A 24768-nucleotide genomic window follows, 5' to 3' on the forward strand; every position below is an offset into this window, starting at 1 on the left:
CACGGGGTCCCTTCGCTCCGCGGTACCGCCGAGGGCAGGGGCAGGGCCAGTACCGGCCGCGCGAGCCTCGGCGCGCTCCCCGGGGAGACCCCACACCGGGGCGTCGCTCCGCACGGGGCGGCGCGGGGGTCTCGCCCCGGGCACTGCGCGGGAGTTGCGGCCGGGACGCCCCCGCAGGGCGCGGAGCACTGGGGCGACCGCGTGGGGACCCTCGTCCGGCGTCGCCCCACGGGCGCACGGTGCCGGTATCGCCGCGGGTCCCCCCGGTGCTTCGGCCGGGGCCTGTCCCTGTCCCCACACGTCCCCCCGTGTCACTCCCGTGTCCTCGGGGCCGCGCACACCCGCGCTCAGTGGCGCCCCACCGCGGCCGCGCCCTCCCCGCGGCAGGGCCCCTTTAAGGCGCGGGGCGGGCCATGGCGTCGAGCTCTCGCGGGGCTTGGGCGCTGTGCTCTCGCGAGGCTGGGGCCGCGCGCTGATTGGCTGCGGGGGGTTGAATGTAAGATGGCGCCCAGGGAGCTGTGAGGGGAAAAGACTCAGGGCCGAGGCGGCGGCGGCGGCGGGGCCGGGGTGAGGCGGGGCCGGGTCGCGCCGCGGCGCAGCTGGGCCGGCAGGCTGGGGGGGCGCGCGGCGGCGGCGAGGTCGGGCGGGGCCTCCCGTCTGGTGCGGGGGGGAGGCGGCGGCGGTTCCGGGGGCGGCGCGGGCCCGGCGGGAAGGGGGAGGGGGCGGCCCCGCCTGCCGCGCGCGCGCTTCCCCGGCCCGCGGGGGCGCGCGCGGCTCGGCCACGCGCGCGCGGGGCGCGGTCCCTGCTCCTGTCTCCATGTGTCCCCCCCCCCGCACCGGGCCCGTTCCCGCCGCCCCCCCTCATCCTGCCCCCCGGTCTGCGCGGCACCGGAAGGCGCGGCCTGTGCGCGGCTCCGTCCCCGCCGAGCCCCCGACATGGCTCCTGCCGGCGGGGGGAGGGGGGGGCGGTGTCGCGGCGCCGCCCGCGGACCCGGCCCGGCCGCCCCGCCGGGAAACAAAGGCGGCGGGAGTGGCCCGGGCAGCGCCGGGTCCCCGCGGGCGGGGAAAGGCCCGTGAGCTCCGTATCCCCCGCCCGGGCAGCGCAGCGGCGGAGCCGCGGCCAATGCTTCATGGGCTGAGTGCGGAGCTTCGCTCATCCGGGCTGGGTGGCGGAGCGGCCCGTGGCGTTCCCGTCTGTCCCGGGCCTCGGGGCAGCGCCGGCAACACCTGCGGGGGGAGCAGGAGGGGCTCTGGATACGGTCACTGCTGCTGCCTTGTTCTAAGTTCTGTCTGCCAGTAACTCCGGTGTCACGGCCGTGCTGCGCCTGTCGCCGCACGGCGCCCTGTGACAGATGTGCTCACACACTCGTTCCCAGTAACGCTCACCACGATGGTTAGGAATTGGGCATCTTGCAATTCCTTAGCAGGAGCTGCTAGCTGCGTGGATGATCATATCTTTCTTTCCTGATTATTTTTTTTTCTTAATGGAATACATATTAAAAATAAAATGGCTTTAATAAAGAAAGAGGAACTGGGGATGGAAAGGGCTTCTTTGTTCTGTCTTCTCCAGAACGTTACAAGTCTAAGAGCTCAGGACAAGAGCAGCAGAAATACATGCAACATGGTGACTGGTGAGTCCAGATTGTCCACATGCTGCAAGTTGTGTGTGTCTTTTCAGTAACCTCAATCTAAGTTTTATCAACTAACCGTATGTGCTCATGATCTTCAAAGAGTTTCTTGAACTTATTTCCTGAAAAAATGCAGTTATGCTGCACAGAGAGAAGTTACCTTCCTTTATTGGAGAAACTTATTGCCTCGATGTTCTTTTTTATTTAAAAATGCAGTATTAAAAACATGCTGCTGAGATCTAGTGAGGCGTTTGCAGTTTCCAGTGTGTGGCTGTGGGATAAATGGAATGCACAAATTAGTGTGTTTTAATAACTAACAGTAAAAGTGACAACTGCAGCAACAAGCTGCATATGTTGCCCTACAAAAGTCTGTTGAATGCACAGTGGAGCCTTACAGAGATTTTCTGTCATGAATGCTGTAAATGTCATAAATAAGGTGGGTTTAGTTTTAATAAGTAAAATTTCTGGGAGTGCAGTGTTACTTTCCTCAATCTTCCTCCAGACCTGGTACCTCTGCTGCTGTGTAGAGTTTTGTGAAGTGCAGTTTTGAGTGGTTCAGTGCTTTTAGTTAAATAACCCCAAGCAGCCTTAAACCTGATGTGACTGACCCTGAGAGAAGCTTAGTCCAGCTGCACTGTTACCTGCCGGGCCTGTAACTCCCGTCTGATTGCCAGAGTAGGAGAGCTGTGGAGAAAACCCAGGGAAGGTCCCGCTGCTGTTCAAGGGCAGGAGCAGATGCCTCGTGTTGCAGTGGGGCTCTGGTCCATGCCTCGAACTTGGAATGCTGCAGGGACTCAGGTGGGAGTCTCACTGGTTGAGGTATTAGTGGCTCTCAGTGTGGTAACTTAAAGTACATATAAAGGAAGATTTTTTTTGCATGCTAGGAGAGAGGAAAAGAAAGATTCCTTGTGACAGAGGAAGATTTACTAGTAGGGGAAGACTGGCCTAGTAGGCTCTTGATTTTGATGCTAACAAGAACTAATTAAGATGGAGCAGCTGAGCAGGGTTGAGGATTTGTATCTAAGAAATTTATGCTGTTTGTTCTGCTTCCTGGTGGTTAGAAGAGGCAGGTGATGATTTGGTGGTGGACCTCTCCTTGATCTTTGGGCTTGCTGCTTGTGCTTCTGGGTTTCTTGTGGCTTCTGATCTCTGCTATGCAGGAGAATGATGGACCTGTGAGCAGCTTGTGACAGAAGGGTTGGCCTTCCAAAAGCATAAGTGAGGGATAATGGATAGCTGTCGTTGGAAACAGCGGCCCTGCTGACCTCTCCCCTCTCTTCTTTTGATAAGATTAACAGAAGGTGGATAGCTATCCCCTGAGCTGTTATAACATAATAAGCACCAATACAGGAGCAAGGAAGAAGGCAGGACCTGGGAGAGGTGAGCCCATCCTATTCAGCAGCAGCTGGCTGTCAGAGAGCCTGTGATCTCAAACAGCACCTGTGATGTTCACGTCTGGGATCCCAGCGTGGCATCCTTGAGGCTTATTTCTCAGAAGAGTCTTCCCTCTCAAAGCTGTGTCTGCTGGTGCTCCTCAGGGTGGACATGGAAAACGATGATGCTCTTCTGAAAGCCTCGCTGAAATATTGAAGTCAAGTGCTTGGAAGTTCCAAGTAAAAAATTGGGACAAGTTAATCACTCAAAATCTGTTTTCCAGCCTCAGAGCGTGTAACAGCATCTCTCAGTTAGATGCAAAACACATTCACAAGACTTGGTGTAGGTCTTGTCTGAGTCATTGCAGATGCATTAACAGTGTTGTTCTCCCTTGGTTTCACACTTGGGAAAAGATTAACGTGTCCTATAGTGGTGTAAAGTACTCTTAATACTTAGTACTTCTGGAGGAGTGAACACTCTTACTGGCTCTGTCACACAGAGTTGCCTCGAAAATGTGTCAGACCAGTGTCTCTTAAAGGCAGGAGAGTTGTTTTTCTGTCCAGCTGTGGGCTATACAGGAGCTTCTGTATGCTGATATTTACAGAGCTGTTGGATTTGCTAAGGGAACACTGTTAACTGGTGCTTTTTACTAAACATTTCTGCGTATTTTAAGAATATTTTCTGTAGTAATCTCATACAGCAACAAATGTAGCTTAGTGAGTCCAGAAACTATAGCTAGAACGTAAGTTGCCTCATGTGTGTTCCCCTTACCTTTGATATTAATTCTTTTCTCCTGTGAGGCTGGTCCAATGCTCTAGCCATGAACCTCCATGTAAACAAAAACTGCTATGAGTTTGGACTGCTGACACATAATACAGAAAGGGGTTAGTATTTGCTCCAGCTCTCCCAGGTTTTGATGATGATTGAAGCTGGACTTGTGCAGTCTGCTTGAGTGCCAGGGAAAGCCTAGAGCTAACTCTCATTTCCACACAGGCTTTGGCAGTCTTACGTTCAACCATGTATCTCTGTCTTGGTTCTGCTTTGTTAAATCATGGTAAAAGGATACATAAAGTTCTGCTTTTGTACCTGTTCTCTTTAGAACTACTGTCATAATGTACACAGCTATGTCTGTCCATTTTTCCTCCTTTATGCAGCTTGATCTAGTAGTGCTGAATCACCTCTACTAGTCCTAATCTTGTGCTGTTTCACTTCTTTTCCCAACTGTCTCAGTATCTGATGATGATTTAGCTCAAATCTATTTATGCTTTATCAAGGCTAATTAGTGCCTTAGAAACAACCAGTATACTCACTGCAAAAACAATTTGTGGGTTTAAACAAGATAAGTCAATAAGAGAAGAATGCTGTCAGAGTATACCCTAGAGCTGTCTGATGTTCTCAGGTGGAGTCATTCTTGGTGGTGGTGGTTTTTTCTTTGCTTTCACTTCCTCCTTGATCATCTGATTACTACTTCTGTCTCTTTTGTCTTCATACATGGCATGTTTCATGTTAACCTCTTCCCATATTAAAAGGAGATCAAGAACTGATGATGCCGTTGCCTTTGCCTTTGTCATTTCCAGAGCTCTGCTTCTCTGTGTGTGTAGTTCCCTATATGAGGAATCTCTTGATTCCAGCACTCTCCTTTTGCTTGCTCTGTTCAAATCGATAAGGCTGCCCTAGTCCTAACAGCGATGGGCTGAATGCTGCATCTGTTGCTCTTCCCTTGTGCTTTCCATTAGCTGCCTAGAATAGCACTGCATGGCCGGATAGAACATACTGCTCGGTTCTCCACCTCTGTGGCTGCAAAGCAGGGCCACAGATATTGATTTCTGAGCCTCTGTTGCTAATAGTGCATGCTGCAAACAAATGGAATGTGCGACTGGATTTGTGTGGTACGGGACTCGCCTGGTCTGGGTGAGGTACAGAGCTGGGAGAGTTTACAAGGCAGTGAGCTCCGTGAATAGTTCTGCAGTCCCACCTGGGTATCGTTCAGACTCCCCTGAGCTGCCAAGGGTTAATCTGAGAAATGTGTAGTAGCACAAGATGCCTCATAAAACTAAAGCATCTGTCTTGGGCATCTGGCTGTGCATGTTTGCCAGTTTTCATACAGTACTTGCGATGAGAAATTAGTTACTGGAGTTAGGAATATCCTTGTGTCAATGGAGTGCTGTAGTTAAGACTTTTACTTTCTCTTTCCTTAAAGGAACCCTGAGGACCTTGCAATATGAATAATTCTCTGGAGAACACCATTTCCTTTGAAGAATACATCCGTGTGAAGGCACGAACGATCCCCCAGCATAGGATGAAGGAGTTTCTAGACTCCCTGGCTTCCAAGGGGCCAGAAGCTCTGCAGGAGTTTCAGCAGACGGCCACCACCACAATGGTGTATCAGCAGGGTGGCAACTGCATTTACACGGACAGCACAGAGGTGGCTGGGTCTTTGCTTGAACTTGCTTGTCCTGTGACAACCAGTATCCAGCAGCAAACTCAGCCAGAGCAGCAGATACAGGTTCAGCAACCCCAGCAAGTCCAGGTAAGTGTCCAAAATCATCTCTAAATGTATATATGACTTGCTAACCCATGGAGTAGTGTTCAGAGCCAGCTGCTGCCTAACCTGAAGCCTCAGACAAGTACTCAAGAGGCAGGACCAATTAACTTTATATAGAACAGCACTATTTTCCTTTCATTTAAGGAATGTGGTAGTAAATTTCTTTCTTGACTGTGCCTCCCTCGTGCCCTACTGTAGGAGGAGCGGCGTACATAGCAATGGAGTGGTGTCACCTATTGGAGAAATGGTCGGCAGTTCTGGCGTGTACACAACTCCCGAAGCCTTGTGCTGTGAAGCTGCTATAAATACCACCCTCCTCTGCCTGTCTGACTATCTGGTTGTTCAGGGTGGCCGTGGGATCTAACTTGCCTTCAGGATTTTTTTCTTTTTATGAAATCAATTATTTTTAAGTGGTTTTACTTGAACATTCTAAAAGTTGTCCTTCTTGAACTGGCTTTTAAGTGAGGGGGAAATGCAAGGGAGTCAACTTAGGATATGAACCAGGGGATGATACGCTTCAGGAAAGGAACTCCATATATGCACATGCATCAAGGTAGATCATCCTTTTGCACAGTGGAGGGAGTTGTCTTAATTACGTTTTTTTAGCAGGTATTACATGAGGTATTTTATTAAATATTAAATGAGAAAATCCAACACCAGAGGGGAAAAAACCCCAGATGTATAACTTAAGATAACTGCTTTTGTCCTCAGACACATTTTGTAATTTGAAAAGTTCATAGGTGGCAGAACTAAGGTTTTCTTGTGATATATCTCCAAACAGCTGAACTCTGTCTACAGCTGTAATTTGGATACACTTCTGCCCTCTGTAGCAGAATGTAAAGCTGTGAGCTCTTCTTTTACAACAAATGAGGGTATGGAGTCACAAATGACTGGAGATAAGGTAGTGTGAACTTGGTGCAGTGCAGTAGACTTGTGCTAACAGCTCACTTGTGTGCTTTTATCCTACAGCAAAGACAAACTTACCTCCTTCACTGGTAACTCATCTCCAGTTACTCTCTATTGAGTAAATGAATGCTTAACTGGAACTTTTGTAACCTGTTGCCCTACAGTAACTTGTCTTGAAAGGCTTTTGAACAACAAAAGCCTCTAGTCTTGCAGGCATGACTTGGATCTCTGCATGAGGCTATTAAAACTGATCAAGAGTGGTTTTGGTTCTGCCAGCTACTATGTTTTCTGGAAGAAGTTTTGTTTTTCAGTGGAAGAACTAGGAGGGTTGGCTTTTGAGTGCCTCAACCTTGAAGATGTGGAAGGCCCCCAAACCAATTGTAAAAGTCAAAAGGAACCTCTTTTCTGTTTCCCCTCATTTTTTTCCTGCTGCTGCCTCCTTTCAGAACTACTCAAAATTCAGGCTTGACCCTTGCAAGTGTTCTAGTAACAGAGGTAGAGAGGGAGGTCATATATCATATGCTCCAGAGAAAAATAACCTGGCCTTCTTGGAAATAAGCATAGAGTTGCTGCCAGCACCTGTTCCTGATTTTTAAACTGAATGGCCTGCACCCTGAATATGAAAAAATTCTGATGAAAGTCAAGATTTCAGCAATTTTTCCTAAAGAACATTGTCTACTATCTCCTACTTGGTTTTGATGTGCCTCTGCTTTTAGATGTCCGCTTTCCCATCTGTCAGTACAGATCATAATTAGTGTTTGTGTTGCCTACCCTGCTGCTCACTTCAGGGTGTTACAACCCCCCAGAACACTTAGTGGCACATCTGGTACTAGATATGGCTGCAGCTTTTGTGCATTAGCAGGGCAGTTGGACTCAGGTGTATTTGAGCAGCTAGCTCAGAATTATCTTGAAGTTTTTCTGCAAGAACAGAGTGGAGAAGAATGTCTTTACCCCCTTACAAGAGTGTTTTTCTGTCTATCAGGATTTGTTACTGAGACATGATTTACGTTAAACCCATGATTTAGTGTTCACTTGTCTTTGGACTGTCACTGTGGCAGCAGTGGCAGAGCACAGGGTCTGAATAAAGCTGGATTTTGTTGTAACTCTGGGGAGTGACAGTTCCTGTAGAGCAGTACACCTGGTCCAGCTGGCTCCCTCTGCTAAAATACTGCTTGTGTTGTATTATGACAAATTTTGGTCATCTGCCGAAGCCTCTTAGCTTTTGATTAAACTTGTGTCATCCCCGTACTTGACTTGATAATCTGTTTAGTTCTTGCTAATCCAATTGCAGATCAGTGGAAGACCCTTTGAATGACTGTGCTTATGTCTGGCAGTGTGACCGTGCTGCTAAAGGTGGCTAATAATACGACCAGTCAGATGACCTCACGGTCGCAAGTGCTAATGACAACCTTATGATCGTAGTGATAGACAGTGCTCAGGTTTCATCCTAGGTTTTACTTGCTGTGGACAATCAAAGACAGTGTTTGACTGCTTGCTGCTTTTATTTATCCTGGCAAAATAAATTTCCTGTTTGAAGAAGTTGCCACCTCAAGATTTTCTTACCTAAAAGGTTCAACAGAGTGTTGCCAAATGTTTATTTTGAAGGCTGAGTGGATGCAACTGTTGAGTTATATACACTAGTCAGTGCTACAGTTCAAGTGTCCTGGAGCTCCTTCCACACCCAGTACCACAGCGGTGCCATTAGTGATCTTAAGAAATAAATAGTTTAATATGTCGAGTGCTGCATCAGGGGGTGGCTGGGAAGGGCTGTGTTTTGCTCCAGTTAGGTAAGAGTTTTATCAGCCCTGCCTTTGATGAGATTGTTGCTTGTTGGTCCTGTGCGTTGAGGCCACGAATTGATGATGCCAGCGGGAAGAGGTGTCAGTGCTGACTTGCTTACTGAATATGGTGTTTCCGCAGAGGTCAGTGAACCTCTTGTGCCTCTTCCTCTTCCATGAGAAGGTTTAACTGAAGTAATATCAGAGGACAGAAAGCATCTTTGCTTGGGAAGCATATGGGGAAGATCCTCAGTTTCAGCTTTTTATGAACAGGCTGATGTCTGGGTGGCAAGAGTTTCTTGGCCAGGGCTTGAGGGGAGGATGGTACAGGTGAGCAAATCACAAAATTGTATAGGGAATGATTAAATGCTTACGTAAAATACCTTTCAGTTAAGACTTGGAGGTAGGGTTCCTATTTGTTTATGTTTGAAAAACATGCCAGTATGTTTTTAGTGTAGCATCAGGTATTAATTAGCATTTGCTTGGGCTGAGTGGGACACTTCAAAGAGTGGTTATAGTCAAGAGTGGTGTTTTCAAGGTAGCACCTACTTGTATATGGAAGCAGGCTTCTGTTGGAGAGATTCTTGGTTCATTTGTTTTAACTGTCTTAGGCCTAAATCCCTCCCCAGTGCACAGCTTGACAGCATAATCTTGATATTGTAACTGTTCAAACACACCCAATTTGGCTGATGGAATTCTCTCTGATATTGATGAATGAGAAGAGGAAAAATCTGGAGTGAAAAATTTATCTGGCAGTTGTTCTGAAAAGCTAACTTGTACCCTTCCTGTAGACCTTGTTTACTTAGATAGCGAAGGACTTCCTGTAAAGTAGTTAAATAACAAGTTCCAACATTTCCTGCTACTTCACTGATCAGTCTTTTCACTTACTCTATACTTTAAATCTGTTTTGTACTTGCACATACACTTTCTGCTGTAATGTTAGAAGGATTTCTTTTTTACAGTGTTAGTTTTTAGTGCTGGACTCTCTTTAGCTTAGGACTGTTGTTGAAGAAAGTGTGTTTTAGGCCTTCTGTCCTTAAATTGGGCTAAAAAAATTGAGATTGCTCTCATAACTTTTTGTCCAAATGTTTGACTTCATTTGGGAAGTTTGAGATGCACCCACATTACTTCTGGGGGGGATTTGGAGCATGCTTCTCATAGCAAGTTGGCCACCTGCCCCTTCTTACCTCTTGTACATTTGGAGCCTGTCACTTTGGGTTCCCTCCAGACAAAACTAAGCTGGAAGATGCAATCTCATGTCTCAACGTTTGTTTGTCAAGCTTGGCTAGTGGGCAAGACTAGACCTAAATTTGAAATAGTCTTCTGGAATGTGTGTGTAGTGTGGACATTGTTCATACGTCTTCAGTCTTGCTCTGAGGTCTGTTCTTGGTGTGTACTACCACTTTCTACTGTAGATGTAGCCTCAGAAACCAAGATCTCTTTGTGAAAAGAGGCATTTAAGAGCATGTCAGGTGCTCCAGGGCAAGCTAGATATCAGAAAATCCATGCAGGAAAGAGTTGGTATGTGCTCATTTGGAGTTAGGTTATCCAGTCAGTCCACAGATGAAAGAATTACCAAGCAAAGGAAATCTCAATTGTTTCAGAACTGCAGTTCTGCAGTTTGATTCCTTTTTGGGCAGAGAATCTGCACAGGGCAGATGTGTTATGAATCCTACTTGAAAGTTTGTCTATCAACCATGAGGAAAAAAAGTTTTGGCAACCAGGCTTCAGCTGTTCTCATGCTTGTGGAGTTACTTATTGACTCTTTGCATGTGCTCAGTTGAGGACAGAATATGTTTTTGATCTTAATGTGACAGAAAATTTCCTTTAAGGAAATCTTAAAAATTTAGTTCTGCCTTCCTGTTACAATACAGAGCTGATTTCTAATGCTTTTGATTCTCTAGTCAGCTAGTACTTGATCCAGCTTCTAGTTACTTTATGGTGAAAAGGCATTTCTGTGTGATGGTAGTCTGCTGGGAAGTGATTCTTTTCATGCTGGATCCAGACTTCTGGCAATAAGTAGTTTTTCAGTACTGGTAACTTGGCATGTTCCTGTCTTGCACCAGTATAACCCAGGAATTCTGAGCATAACGTTTTTGCTTTAATCTTCATCATAAAGTGAAGATTTAAGGTCCTCCCTGTTGGTCTTAGCCTGTAAATTTAAAACATTCCTCTTTGTACAGAGTCTTTTTAAAAATCATCTGCTGCTGAAGTTTAGTGTAATTCTTTGTCTAACTTGCTATCTGAGGAAAAAAAGGACAATGAGGTCAATGTAAGAAACTCTGATCTTAGACTGGGTGAAGCCTGTAAATTTGAAATTAATGCTTTTAGCACTCCTGGGTACAACCTACTTGAACATAAGGAGGGATTTACTGCAAGATACAGTTGTTAAAAATGGATGTAATTCACAGGGGATGTGTAATGCATGGTAGGTAGAACTCCAATATTCTTTTAAATAGGAGCAGAGTCTCATCAGAAGCATGATGTCTGCAGTTTGCAGCATAGAGAACTTCAAGTGATTCTGGAGTCTGACTTCTTCATCTTGTTTGAGTCTGGACTCATTCTTTGGGTGTTAACAATAACAGTGTTGGCTCTAAAGCAGTAGCAAGACATCCCAGTTGTAGGCGATAGGATTTAGTCCTGAGGAGTATCATAGTGCCCCAGGGCATGACTGCTCAGCTACTGAAAGTGAGGGAAGTTGCCTGTGACTTTCAGAGACTGTAGGCTCAGGCTCTGAAATGGTTAATTGTTCAAATCTGTGCCAGGGGAGGTTTAGGCTGGACATTAGGAAGCATACCAAGAGAATGGTCAAACACTGGAAGAGGCTTCCGGGAGGTGGTTGTTGTCCTAGACCCGTCCTTATTTAAGAGGCATTTAGACAGGGCCCTTAGCAACAGAGCTGTAGCTTATGGTCAGCCCTGGAGCAACCAGGCAGTTGGACAAGATGATCCGTGTAAGTCCCTTCAAACTGAAACGATCTCTTCTACAAAAGCAGAGGGGAGCAAATGCTCTCTTGTCACATTTGTTCTTAGACCAGGCCTCTGATGATGCCTCTTGCTTTCACCTATTCCATTACCTTTCTAATTGCACTTGTGATAAAATTGTTTCAGTGCAGGAGCAGGCTTTGAATTCTTACTGCTAGCAGAAAAAAATTATTTCCTTTATATATGTTACAGCACTATCAGGAACTGTAATATAAAATTGTGTACGGAAAGAAGGTGGGGGTACTTTTAAGGTGCTCTCAGTCAACCTGTGCAAATTCTGAAAGCATTGCAGAAGCACAGGGCAAATGATGTGTTTGCCTGTTTCTGTGATTTTGAATCCTAGCAGATAAAGCAAGTGTTTCTGGTTTGAAACTGAAAATAAATCAGTGCAGTAATGCATTTAGTTTGTGCAGCCTTTGACCTTTGCCTCCCAGGTAATCTTTTGAACAAGGACTTAAATTAATCCCAAGAACTGTATTAGTGATTTTTTTTTTTAATGGAATATTTTAGAGAATACTTGCCTTAGGGATATGACTGCATATGACTTTCTTAAACTGAACTCTTACCTGGGATCCATGCTTGGGCCTGTTTGCCCAAGGCAGTACTCATGATGCAAGGCAGTATGATATCAAATAGAATGGAGGAAACATCCCATAGATGACTTTTCTTTTTCAATTGAGTGCCTGATCAGATCACTCATTGATGCAGCTTTTTAAACTGTCATGCTGACATAAGGTTACACGCTTCTTGTTACCTTGCAGGAAATTATTATAGATAGTCCACGTCATCAGGATTACAGTATACTGCACATAGTTCCCAGAAGAAACTGTTCCCTATTCTTCCTGGAAATAAATTAATTCTTAACAGGAGGTGACTTATAAAACTGGCTCGCAAGTGGTGCATTTTTCAACCCCACTTTTTTCCTTAGCAGCTCTTTAATTGGCTGTAAATGAATCCTTAACATTTTTCAAGACTTCTTAGAGGTGATGTTGGGAAGTGAGATTCTGTGCAGTGCAGATGTGCATGGTAGTTCTTTTTAGTATTGTCAGGTTGACTAGTGTGGCATCTCTGTGCAAATGCCATGTTAGCCTGACCAGCTCCAGGGAGTGAGGTAGAAAAAGGTGAGAGAGCGTGAGTAGGAAGATAGTTTTGCAACCAAATAAGTCCGTGTTGGCTCCAGAGAAAGGTGTTGAGTAATTAATTCCCTGCCTTAAGATAAGGTGTTAATGAAGCCTGGAGAAGCAGATGATCATGGGAACCTGGGATATCACTTCTAGGACAAGGCAGATGTGACGAAGCATCTGTGTAAATGTGAGTCAGTGGAGAAGTGTCTGGAAAGGAGAGCAGAGCTCAGACCTCAGCACCCTGGGAGTGAAGATACAAACGGAGTTGGTTTTGGGGCCCGAGATGTGAAGCAGTACCTCTGACTCCTGGCTTTGAGTCTACCCCTGGGCTGCTGCTAGATATTGTGACAGACCTTGGACAAATGACCATCGATGTGAGAGGGTGTGATTTATTTTTTTTCCCTAAAATGAAAGGAACTGGTTTGGAATCAAGTCAACATGTTTTGTGTGTGTTATTCAGCATTGTGTAAGTGCACGAGCTAGAAAATACAACGGAGTAGTTTGGACAATAAATGGTATTAAATGGAATAAGTAAATAATGAAACAAAAGGTTGATTTTAATTATAATTGCCGAAAAAATACTTCTGAAGTTTAAAAAACAAATGCTGCGGTGTTGGCCCTTAGCGCATGACAGAGGTTGAGGTTGAACTTGCAGCCTTCTGTGTGGACACCTGCTTGTGTGGTGTCACTCTTAGTGGTTGGTTTAGAAGTAATATTCCTGTGCTTTATGTAGAAAGAGCCAAGTGCTGTTTTTGACTTACCCATATTTCTTACTGCCTGTAAGGGATCCTGCATCCATCTGGGGACCGGGGTGGGAAGTAGTAAGACAATCTTTAGAGCATGGTAAGAATGAGGTGAGCTCCTGCGGTTGTAATGTGTGTGACCTTAAAGTCTTGCTATTGCAAAGCCTGTGCTGAAATAACATTTTAGCAATGCAGATAGGTCTGAAGACTCTTTTGGCTTCCAGGGATGCAATGTATTGGCTTGAGCCCACAGAGCTTTGAGGGTGGAGATGTAGCTCATGTGCTGTTCTGTCTGTGCTAAGAAGTGTGGTCTTGTGCAATGCTGAGCAAACACATCTATATTGCTGTTATCAACCAGGCATTTCTGGAATAACTTGGTTTCATTTTCCTGAGATCTTTACTCATGGATTAATGTATGGAATCGTAAATCTTCAGTGATGGACTGTCTCTGTTGAATCGCTGATGTTTGCTGATCTCTAACTGCTGGGTTGGTGTCATTGCAGGTTCAGGTCCAGGTCCAGCAGTCACCACAGCAGGTCTCCGCCCAGCAGCTCTCTCCGCAGCTCTCTGTCCATCAGGCTTCGGAGCAGCCAATACAGGTCCAAGTGCAGATCCAAGGCCAGGCTCAGCAGCAGGCATCCCAGACAATACAGAGTCAATCTCTTCAGAGCCCCAGCCCATCGCAGCTGCAGGCGGCTCAGATCCAAGTGCAGCATGTGCAGACTGCCCAGCAGATCCAGGCTGCAGAGCTACAGGAGGAACACATACAACACCAGCAGATCCAGGCCCAGCTTGTGGCAGGACAGGCCATTACTGGTGGCCAGCAGATACAGATCCAAACAGTCGGGGCACTGTCACCTCCACCTTCTCAACAAGGCTCCCCACGAGAGGGAGAGAGGCGGATCAGCTCTGCCAGTGTCCTTCAGCCAGTGAAGAAACGTAAAGTGGATATGCCTATTACTGTGTCATATGCTATTTCAGGGCAGCCGGTTGCCACAGTGCTGGCCATTCCTCAGGGCCAGCAGCAAAGTTACGTCTCTTTAAGGCCAGACTTGTTAACGGTGGACAGTGCCCACCTGTACAGTGCCACTGGGACCATTACTAGCCCCACTGGAGAGACTTGGACCATCCCTGTTTACTCCGCTCAGCCACGTGGTGACCTTCAGCAGCAAAACATAACCCACATTGCCATCCCTCAGGAGGCCTACAATGCCGTCCACGTCAGTGGCTCACCAACGACACTGGCTACCGTGAAGCTGGAAGACGACAAGGATAAGATGGTGGGAAGTACTTCAGTAGTGAAGAACTCTCACGAGGAAGTGGTGCAGACTCTTGCTAATTCAATCTTTCCAGCACAGTTTATGAATGGCAACATCCACATTCCAGTGGCAGTGCAGGCTGTGGCAGGGACATACCAGAACACGGCACAGACAGTGCACATATGGGACCCGCAGCAGCAACAGCAGCAGCCCACACCCCAAGAGCAAGGGCAGCAGCAGCAACTACAAGTCACTTGCTCAGTAAGTTAAAACTGCTTCTTGGTCTCAGGTGATTAACAACTTGCAAATGTTGTGGAGAGGGAGCGTGTCAACAGACAGCTAGTGTCTGGGAAGCAGAGATGTGATTGTCCCAGTAGCCTGGGCATGGCCTAGGGTACTTGATAGGTGTAAGATTGCAGCAGTGTGTTAATGTTGGTCAATAGTTATAGGATTCAAAACTTTCCAAGACAAAGTACAGTTTTGATCTTTGTAGTGTAAATAAATAGATACATGCTCATTGCCGGCTTCTTCATGGCAGGTCTGCAGTGTTCTCCTGAGCTGTTTCAGAGGTTGCAGTGGACAGGCAGGGATGATTGCAGCCAAATAAGGTGTGCGAATATACTAGTCATCTAGTTATCAGTTACTTTGTTGTTATGTGACACTAGTGCCCAGGTAAAGTGTCAAAATCTGACTAGTTGTGAGCAAACTTCCCGGATCAAGTGTAGCTGTCTGTAACACCAAGTCCTGCTTCTAGTAAGTGCCTGGTGTTCAAGAGCACAGTAACAAGCAGTGGTAAGTAAGCACCTCTTCATAATCTGTGGCAAACGTGGCAACCAAATTTGTTAGTGTTTTTAAAGACTTTGTTGCCAACTTTAAGCCATAGATTATTTCAAATTGACTTTTAAAGCTTGAATAACTGGGGCTATTAGTGGTCTCTTTTATGTGTGCAAATGGATGTAACTTATTTTTTTTTTTATTACCAGAAAGTGAAAAGTGATTGATCTGTCAAAGCCTTTTTTTGCTGAATGGGATGAGGGCAAAAATACCCAAGCCTGCTAGCATGCCTGTTGGTACAAATTCTTTCCAGTTTATAAATAACATTATTGGCTTTATAAAGGTGTCTGTGCCCTCTGCTTTATCAGTAAGTGCTGAGACAAGGAGGATTGCTTTCTGTAGTCATGTCTGATCATTTCTAAGTTGATCATGGGCTACAGCCCACTGAGGTCTTCACCAAAAAGGGTTCCCTGCAGCTCCAGATAACTTTCAGATCCTGGATACCCTGTTTTATAAAGCTGTACTTTAAGCTACAGCTTATGGATCTTCTAATGCACGGGGGGGGGTTGTGGTTGGGTTTTTTTGTTTGTTTGTTTTGTCACATTCAAAGACCCTTCTGTAATTCCTCTCTTCCTCTTATGGGTAATTCAGAAATCGCTTCATCACTTACAGTTGTTTAAACAAACTAAATTGATAGAACATTTTGCCTCTCTCCTAAATAGGATTTTTAGACTTATTGTAGGGTCTTTTAAGAGCATGACCCACATTCTTAGGAGTCTTTCTGAGGTATTAGCTCCATAATTTCTTCAATGGTTACTTGTAAAGTTTCTGCTGATGCTGTGTATTCCTGTGTACAGTGGTCTGCAATTCTTGGGTATCAGACAGTTTTCTGATCCCAGTTCTGTACTGTGTGAGGTGTGGCATAAGCCTCTAAATACAGAGGCAATTCCACAGGGATGCACTCTTCCTGTAAGAGGCCAGGAAAGCTACTACAAGTGAACATCAAACTTTTGGGAGCTGTCCCTCTCAAAGCTGTGAAACTGAGAAGGAAATTGCCTGCCTGCCCTGCACTATCCTCTGGCATTGTGCTTCCGTGGGACCTGGGCAAGTTGCAGCTATTTTGCTCTATTTGTTGAAAATATAAGTCCATTTAGAAGCAACTGCCAGATTAACTCCAGACTGTGTCCAACCTTCATACTGGACAAGGTGTCTGTGAGGTCAGGGAGAAGATTGTCCCTTGGGTTGGGCTGAAGGAGGGGCTTGGCTCTGGGAAGCTTTCAGCTCTCCGGAGAGTAATGGAGCACCATTCTGGAGGACAGCAGAGGCTCAGTCCTGGCTCCTACAACAACAAGGTGTCAGTTCACCCTTGGACTCTGTCCTTGTTAAGACAGAGGCTTTTCTTCACAACTTAAACTTTGTCGCCATCTGCCTTGATTAAAGCTTGGTCCCTTCAGTCTCTGCAGCTGTACTACACACTGTTGCTGCAGGGACTGATAAGCAAAAAGCTGGTAAGAGCTGGTGCAGGAAGTGAAAAGCCAACCAGAGGCAGCTGGAAAGCTCCAGTCTTGAGATTCTTGCAGACTTTGCCTCTTAAGCTAGTTGGTTGGTTGGTTTGTTTATGTTAGGTAAGGTAAAGGTATTTAAAGTCTCAGTGCCATTTTTCTTGTGGTCTCTAGTGCTGTCAGAACAACTTTCACTAATATTGACAATTGGGAGTATCAAGGGAAATGTTTCTTTTTGGGGTAGCTTTTAAGAAGGAGAAAGTAAAACCTGATGTAAGAATTGCTATCTGTGTAATATTCAGGATGCCAGTGAGAGCTTGACTAAGGTCTGTAAAGCCCGTAATTGAGGTAGCCACAACACTTTCTGTGGCATGGAATTGAGAAGCTGTAGTGAAGAATGCAGAGTGGATGCAGCTGGAGAGCTCATTGCTGCTTTTGGGTCGGTGCCATTGGTTGCCTGACAAGTAAGTTTCAGTTTGAGGTAGTAATTCTTAGTGACCTAAGGTCCTGCTGCAAAGTAAACTTCCAAAGGGTCTGGAGATGTCTTAGGGTCTATAATCAGTCATAGTGGGTTGTATTCACACAATAGTGGGTTGTACCAGTATTTGGTATTTTGAGAACATTGCATTACAACTGAATTGATGTTTTGATGCTGGTGTTCTAGTCTAATTGCTTTAGATCTCCTACAAATGAATTAATCTTATCTGTTGTCGGTGATAAGAACAGAGGGTATTTATTCTGTGTGCCTGTTATGTACTGCATAGTGAAGAGAGCCTGAGTGGGGAGGGATGCCAGCCGTGTACAGCATGTGGCTGTACCCAGAGCCCTCCTCAGGGAGTCCAGGTGTGGAGCAGCAGTGGTTAGGAAAGCTGACGGCACATTCCTCTTCATCCCTGCCAGGGGCTGGCAGTCTCTGCAGCTGCTGTGTCTGCGAGGGGCTATGGGCCACTCTTGTGGTGAGATGGACTTCAGTGGTGGTTCAGTGTGATGAGTTAGCTGAAGAAAGATGTACCCATTCAAACTAAAAGTGTTCTTGGAGAGTAGAATACTCTTTTGACCAGCAATTCAGGTTGGACAACAAAAGTTGCGTTTCTTGAGTTAACTCCTTTTGTTAGAGAGGAGTGTTGCAGAAAGCTGGTGTCCTGGGGCTAGAGATAATTGTGGCATTGCTTGTTTTTTGTCCAGCTGTTGCACATTGAAGTGGGTGTATATAAACTGAAGTGGTTTTTTTTCATAGGCTCAAACTGTTCAGGTTGCTGAAGTTGAACCACAGCCACAGCCGCAGACTTCACCTGAACTTCTACTTCCAAACTCTCTGAAGCCAGAAGAAGGTCTTGAAGTGTGGAAAAGCTGGGCACAGACCAAGAATGCAGAGCTGGAAAAAGAAGCTCAAAATAGACTAGCACCTATTGGAAGTAAGTGTCATGCCAACATGGCCTTTGTTTCCTTTCAAGTAGGATTAGGAATGACTAAAATGTTAGGTGTTTACTGCTCTGGAAAACACTTTTGTTTAGTCAGTGATTGTTTTTAAATCTAAACTTTGATTTACTCGGCAGTACTAATTATAGTGTGCTCCCACTACCACAGAACATATCTCATGGGAGATATTAGCTCAGTGCTGAGCCCCCTTGAGCACCTGGTAGCAGTAGAAAAAGGCACTTCAGGAGTGTGGTGCATGGATGAACAAACAGGCTGTGAATGCCAGCCAAGCTGGTAGAGCAGTCATAGAGTTGCTGTTTTCATGTTGCTGCAGGGCAGCATTTCATTGTGAACACGGTAATAGAAGGCAATAGTCATGTCTTTGGCAGGGCAGAGGATCTTCCTGTTAAACTCTTGCCCATTTTATCTTTTAGGAATCTGACAGCCTAAGATCTTGATTTATTTTAGCTTACTTTACTATACTGGGGGAATGAGGTAGTACTGGACCTGCCAGATAGAACGAGAAAGCTGGAGATGCAGGAAATCATTCCTGAAATATTGGGAAATAATATAGCTTTATGGCTTAAATAATATGGCTTTGTTTTGTTTTTCCAGGGCGTCAGCTGCTGAGGTTCCAGGAAGATCTCATCTCTTCAGCTGTGGCTGAGCTGAATTACGGTCTGTGCTTAATGACACGAGAAGCTCGAAATGGTGATGGTGAACCCTACGATCCAGATGTGCTCTACTATATCTTCCTGTGTATTCAGAAGGTAGGAAAGGACACCTCTGTGTGCTGCAGGGCCATGCGTGTTGTCAGCATGTATAGGGAGAACTCTTGGTTATGACAATGGAGACTGTGGCTTCTATTAAGCTTCCCAACAATTTTATATGAAAAAAGTATCTCTGCTTAAAAAAAAACCAAACCCAAACCTCAGATGACTTGTCATTAGTGCACAGCAGTGCTTTCACCTATGAGTGAAATTGTTAATAATTGAATTGTTAATAATTGAGTTCAGTATCATGGTGAGAATAATAAATCCTTTTAATTCTTTTAGCGGGAGGAGGAGGGTTGGATGATGTTTGAAGGAGTCATAAGTGTCAAAACTTAATCTAGTTGAAGCTTTAACAGGCAAGAACTTATTGTGTGGGAAATCTGAGCTGGTAATGCTAGAGTGCTTTCTGGAAGAGCTGCAGGAACAGAGGTAAACTCTGACAGGGGAATTGAACATCTCTGTCAATAACATGAAAAAGTAGTGTGCAAAGAACAATCATGTGAAATAACTTGGAGTCAACACACCTGAAGTAAAAGGTGAAATCCAAACAGTTTCACTTTGTAAGATGTTTTTTCCTTTTTCTGTTTTGGCATTCTCATGGTAGTAATTGAGATTACCTATCCTGTACTGGCCTTGGTGCAACTGTCCTCACTCCTCAAGTAAAATGTATTAGTCTTCAGTGCTCTGCTGTAAAATGTTTGACTGAGTACATGGGCCTGAGGTCTGGTCTGAGGAACACACTGGCTCCCACTGTACTGGACTGTGTTGTGAATCTCTTACAGTATCTCTTTGAAAACGGACGAGTTGATGACATCTTCTCAGATCTCTACTATATTCGTTTCACTGAATGGCTGCATGAAGTTCTCAAGGACATACAGCCCCGTGTTTCACCTCTTGGTAAGGACTTTTGTTTAAGAATTCCAAAACTTTCCAGAGTTTGGAATGTTTAAACTGAACCTACCTCTTGAGTGTAGTCTGAATAGAAACCCTTTTGAAGTATTTGCTGTCCCTAGGGCAGCTTGTGCTAGTCATGGAGAAAAATGTTGCATCTGCAGTGAATGCCGGGGTTACTGCACTTGTCAGGCTCTAGCCCTGACTGTTGTTGAGAATTATTTGTCTATCACTTGTCACCCATCAGAAGGCAGATTGTTGGGATTTTGTAGTGTCATGAGATTGGCTTACTTGGAAGCCAGCTGATCTTTGATTTGAATCAGGCTTCCTCATCTGAAGTACTAGTACATCTTGCCTCTAATATGTATTGTTATTTTGGGAGATAATACAGCACTGTCATGGTGCCATGGAGCCAGATGGATACTGCCTGCAGGACCGAGTGTCAAAGGAAAAAACAATGAGTGTTTAGAGCCTCCAATCAATTGCAGCTCAACCTCGTGTTCAGGAGATGATGGCAGTGGGGGTGGCGGGGCAGTTCCAGGAGAGACAGATTTTGACAGAGTTGCATATGAGAACTAGATCAAGAATTGCATTTTCAGAGCATGGAAACGTGGTTTCTCATTGCTTCATTCCCTTTGATCGGATTGGGCATCAATGAAGAAGCTGTTGCTTGTGTTCAGAAAAGTAGCTGATGTTTACAGACTAGATGACTAAGTAGCACCATGAGTTTTGGAATCCTTTTGTTTTCACTCTGGCTGTTTGATCTGTGCTTTGTCATTCCACAAGCCCTGGAGTTCATAGTGCTGTCTGTTTTTCTGTATATCTGTGTATTTGGAGTATAGTATTTCTCTTCTACACAAAGGAAAAAAAAAATATCTGAGAATCAAAGGATTACTCGTGTCCAAATACATCACTTGGCACTGTGTGCTGACTAAAGCTGTGCACAGGGCCAAGAGCTGATTTGTTACACTGGCCTGCCTGCTCTCACATATTATTGGATTAAGAGCATCTGCATTGGAGTTGAGCCATTAATTAAAAGCTGTTAAAGTGAGTATTTGTTTCTCTATGGGCTGGGATGTAAAGGCGTGTTGCAGAAGCACACTCTCTTCAACTAGAGGTTGATGTATGTATACAAGTGTTATATCCTAATTGTACCTGCTATTTAAAAAGTTGTTTGCACAGCAGTGAATCTTGACATCAGTGAGAATCTCCTCCTCTTCCTTCCCTTAAGATTTATATGCTCTTCAATACTTACAGACTATAAAATGCAGCCTGTGTTCACACTGTGTCTATATCTTGGCATGATGCTGACTTCTGGTTATTGCAGGTTACATCCTCTCCAGTCATGTAACAGAGGAAATGCTGTGGGAGTGTAAGCAGCTTGGAGCTCACTCCCCTTCCACCTTGCTCACTACACTGATGTTTTTCAATACAAAGTAAGTACTTAAGTCTTTGGGAATTTTGGGGAATAAAAGAACTTCAGACACCTTGACAGGGTTGGTGGGGAACTGCTGCACTGGGTCAGGGTGAAATCATGGGTTAATTTATGGCTGTTGCATGCTTTGCTGCTGGAAAAGCCTTTAACTCAGTGGTTGGTTTGAGCTTCAGCCTGCTCACAATGACAAAAGATAACTACCTTGCCTCTAAATGTCCTGTGCTCTGTTCTTGCTACTCAGATATTTCCTCTTGAAAACAGTAGACCAGCACATGAAGCTGGCCTTCTCCAAGGTGCTGAGGCAGACCAAGAAGAACCCTTCTAATCCCAAGGATAAAAGCACGAGTATCCGCTATATGAAGGCTCCAGGCATGCACCAGACAGGACAGAAAGGTAGTGTCTAGGAGTTTTCTTTGGGAATATTTTACTTACTTGGGCTTGAAGAAGTGGATGAACCTGGAGATGTTTGCAGGTAGGGAATCCAAGGCTCTGACAGTTACCTTCAGCCCAGCAGTCTGAGTTTTCCATGTATTCTGGTCCAAGAGAGCATAGTACCTTCTAATCATAAGCCTGGGGACATACCTTACCTCAGGCATATGAGACTCGTCAAGAACTAAGGATAACTTTTTTGTTACTTCTGTTTTTTTATGGGCAAAGAGGCTATTGGGTGTAAGTGCTTATGAAGATACGGAGAAAATTCTTTGGGAGGGCTTCTCTTACCTTGATTCATGTGAACCCATACCAGAACCCCTATGTAAGTACAATCTGTCCTCTTAAAAGCACACGATGTAGCTGAGGTATTGCAGTCTCAGAGAGAGTTCCCTCATTTTGGGCACTGGTAGAGGAGAAATGGAAAGAAGTATATGGATGGGTTGTGAACTTCAGTAGCCTTGGGAAAAAGCAAGCTCTCCATATAATGCTTTGAGCATTTAGAGCCGGGTGCCTCTGCCCTGGAGCAGCCATATGTCTCTTGCTAGCTCTTGCATGGTGACAAGGTGCTGCAGAGTGCTGAGGCTGTATGGTACTGCTCAGTGTGCTGTGCTTACACAGTCTGACACAATTCTGGGGGGCTGGTTTGTAGTTACAGATGACATGTATGCAGAGCAGACAGAGAATCCAGAGAACCCTCTGAGGTGTCCGATAAAGCTGTATGACTTCTACCTCTTCAAATGGTGAGAGCTCTTGTCTGTGTGTGTGGTGCTTGTCTGCTCTGACTGGGGAACTGCACCCTGTGGCTGGCCTAGTTCTCAGGACTGTGTGTTATTGCTGGCACAGTTTCTGTGTTTGCATAAATTTACTTAAATGGGGAGGGTGTTGATGTGAAAGGGTGGGTTTTAGTCTGATGGCATGTAAGTTGAACTTCTGGGGTATTTAAAAGAGACAAATCCTGATTTGTGAACTGGCTACCCCTAATCTTATACTTGGAGGTTTGCTGTGTTGGCATGAGCTTGCTCTTCTGCCTGTGAGTTGCAAGTCGTCTTGGAGCATCCACTACTGGAGATGAGATTAGGGTCTTATTCAAATCATCTTCTGAACAAAAATGAGGACTTGCTACAGAGATTGGAGGGAGTCTCAAAGGACTCGCCTCTAAACTGTGATGATTCTGATATTTAATGTAAAGGTTCCTCTGCACAAATAGATCTGCAGGTAGCCTGAATGTGAAAATACTCCATTCTTGCTTCACTCTGAAAGACCCCTAAAGCCATGTGTGTGTTATATTTACCAGTGTGAAAAAAAATTACTTTCTTGTAGTCATCACCATGGCTTTTTAAGCTTGGCATGGCCTAAAACTTTGGGACCAATGTTGTCTCTAGGTGTAACTCTGTACCTTTATATCTCATCAGCCAGATGTTCACTGTCAGGATTTGTGAAGCCTGGGGTGAGGACAGTGGTGGTCTCTCTGTTCTAGGGCATTCTGTTAGTCTGGTTATTTCTGATCTTCCTCACACAGCCCCCAGAGTGTGAAAGGCCGGAATGACACGTTTTACTTGACACCGGAGCCAGTGGTGGCCCCCAACAGCCCTATCTGGTATTCCATCCAGCCGATCAGCAGAGAGCAGATGGAGCAGATGCTCACCCGGATCCTGGTGATACGAGAGATTCAGGAAGCTCTTGCCGTGGCTAATGCCAGCACCATGCACTAAGGCATCCTTTGTGGCTCAGAAGGGGTGGGGCAGGGTGATGGGGGAGGGACAAGCAAAGAGAAATTGTACAGACTTTTACACTAAAGGAGATGCCTAAGTTTTTGGTTTTTTATTGGTGTAGTTATGAAGCCCTTTTAGGCTTCTTCTCTTTAAAAGAATCTAAAGGAAAACCTACCCATTGTGTATCCTACCCAACACACCAAACTGTTGGAACCATTGGAGGCTGCATATCCCCTGCAAGCTGGGAGCTGTGGAAAGCTGCTGGTTGACTCTGGGTTTTTTTTATGATGTAGAAAATATGAACTACAGGATTGGCCTGGTTGGCCAGGGCCTCTGTCTCCCTGGAGCACGTGCAGCCTAGAGGGCACAGAATGATGGATGGACCTGCTCAGCCAGTGGAGGAGAGGCAGGCATCTTCTTTTCTTGTGCTTGGACGTTAATTTGCTGATATCTTGGAAGAAAGAGGAGAGAGTGAACTGCAATTATGATTTATACAAAAAAAAAAACAAACCAACAATTTCTATTCAGACCTTTAAGTGACATTTTTAGATGTTAAAAGTACAAACTTTACCACACTCTTCTTTTTTGGCCTAACATTGAGGCCTTAAACCTTGAGGCTTCTGTGCCTGATGGAATTCTTGTAACATACACTTGTGTATCATATAAAGATACCACCCTGTTTCTCTTATGTATTCTTACTCTAGTTGTTTATTAAGAATGACGAGCACGTCTTTTCAACATGCCATTGAACAATGTGTCTTTATTTGGGGAAGAGTGAGCTGTGAGGGTGGGGGGTCATTATACAAAGATCAGTATGCAAACTGGTTGTTTTCATCCCTGTTTGTGCTTTCCAGCTCAGCTCTGCTGGACTTCTTTCACCTCTACAAATTTTGAAGGTAGAAGGGCATAAACTTCTGTTGAAGGACCTGAATGTCTGCTTGCTGATGGAAGCTCAGTGCCAGGCTAGGAACATGGGATCTGTGAGACCAGATCAGACTGTCCTCATGTTCTGTGGCTTTACCCCTAGAAAAGTCCCCCTCTCCTTTTCAAATACATCACACCAACGGCATGATGGAGGGGCTTTGGAGGGAAAAGGCCTTCCAGGAGCAGCATATGGCTTACTCCTGCTATTAACAGCCTTTTCACAGTTTTTAACATAGCTGTGTAGCTCCTGGCATCGTTCATGATCATAAACCCCAGCCCTGTAGCCTTGCCTTGCTGCATCTTAAATGGTTGCGATATTTTATATCATTAACAAATAGTCTGCTCTTTTGAACCCAGCGGGTAGCCAACTGTGCTTGAAATGGGAGATCACTCGCCAGGCTTGTTATTTGTGCCACCAGCTTCTTGGATGCAGAGAGATGACTCTGCTTCTTGAACTTGTCTTCCCTGCTTCTCCACCTCATGTCCCTTCCCTGTTCCAAAATACATAGGTAAATACTTAAATATATATTACAGTAAAAGAACTTAAACTTGTGTACAAGCAAAC

General features: G+C 45.3%; 1 protein-coding gene across 3 annotated transcripts; it reads left to right on the top strand.

Moving 5' to 3' along the window:
• The first annotated feature begins 461 nt into the window (after positions 1-461).
• QRICH1 (glutamine rich 1) lies at positions 462-24019 on the top strand. 3 transcript variants are annotated; one of them, XM_017820527.1, is made up of 11 exons: positions 462-496; positions 1571-1631; positions 5203-5532; positions 13586-14602; positions 17855-18032; positions 18652-18806; positions 19592-19706; positions 21028-21136; positions 21377-21528; positions 22217-22307; positions 23087-24019. In XM_017820527.1, the coding sequence occupies exons 3-11, from the start codon at positions 5224-5226 to the stop codon at positions 23277-23279; spliced, it is 2319 nt and encodes a 772-aa protein (XP_017676016.1). In that variant the 5' UTR covers positions 462-496; positions 1571-1631; positions 5203-5223; the 3' UTR covers positions 23280-24019. The 3 variants fall into 3 exon arrangements, with proteins under 3 accessions (XP_017676016.1, XP_017676017.1, XP_017676015.1); XM_017820526.1 differs by having other exon boundaries at positions 472-567; XM_017820528.1 differs by lacking the exon at positions 1571-1631 and having other exon boundaries at positions 471-567.
• Positions 24020-24768: the final 749 nt, after the last annotated feature.

Source organism: Lepidothrix coronata, unplaced genomic scaffold (assembly GCF_001604755.1).
Source record: "Lepidothrix coronata isolate B3197 unplaced genomic scaffold, Lepidothrix_coronata-1.0 Scaffold84, whole genome shotgun sequence".
Classification (NCBI taxonomy): Eukaryota; Metazoa; Chordata; class Aves; order Passeriformes; family Pipridae; genus Lepidothrix; species Lepidothrix coronata.

Coding starts and splice junctions, on each gene's coding strand:
- QRICH1 (XM_017820527.1), top strand. CDS start 5,224: ATGAATAATTCTCTGGAGAACACCATTTCCTTTGAAGAATACATCCGT. Junction 21,137..21,376: donor CTGATGTTTTTCAATACAAA/GTAAGTACTTAA, acceptor CTTGCTACTCAG/ATATTTCCTCTTGAAAACAG. Junction 21,529..22,216: donor GCACCAGACAGGACAGAAAG/GTAGTGTCTAGG, acceptor GCTGGTTTGTAG/TTACAGATGACATGTATGCA.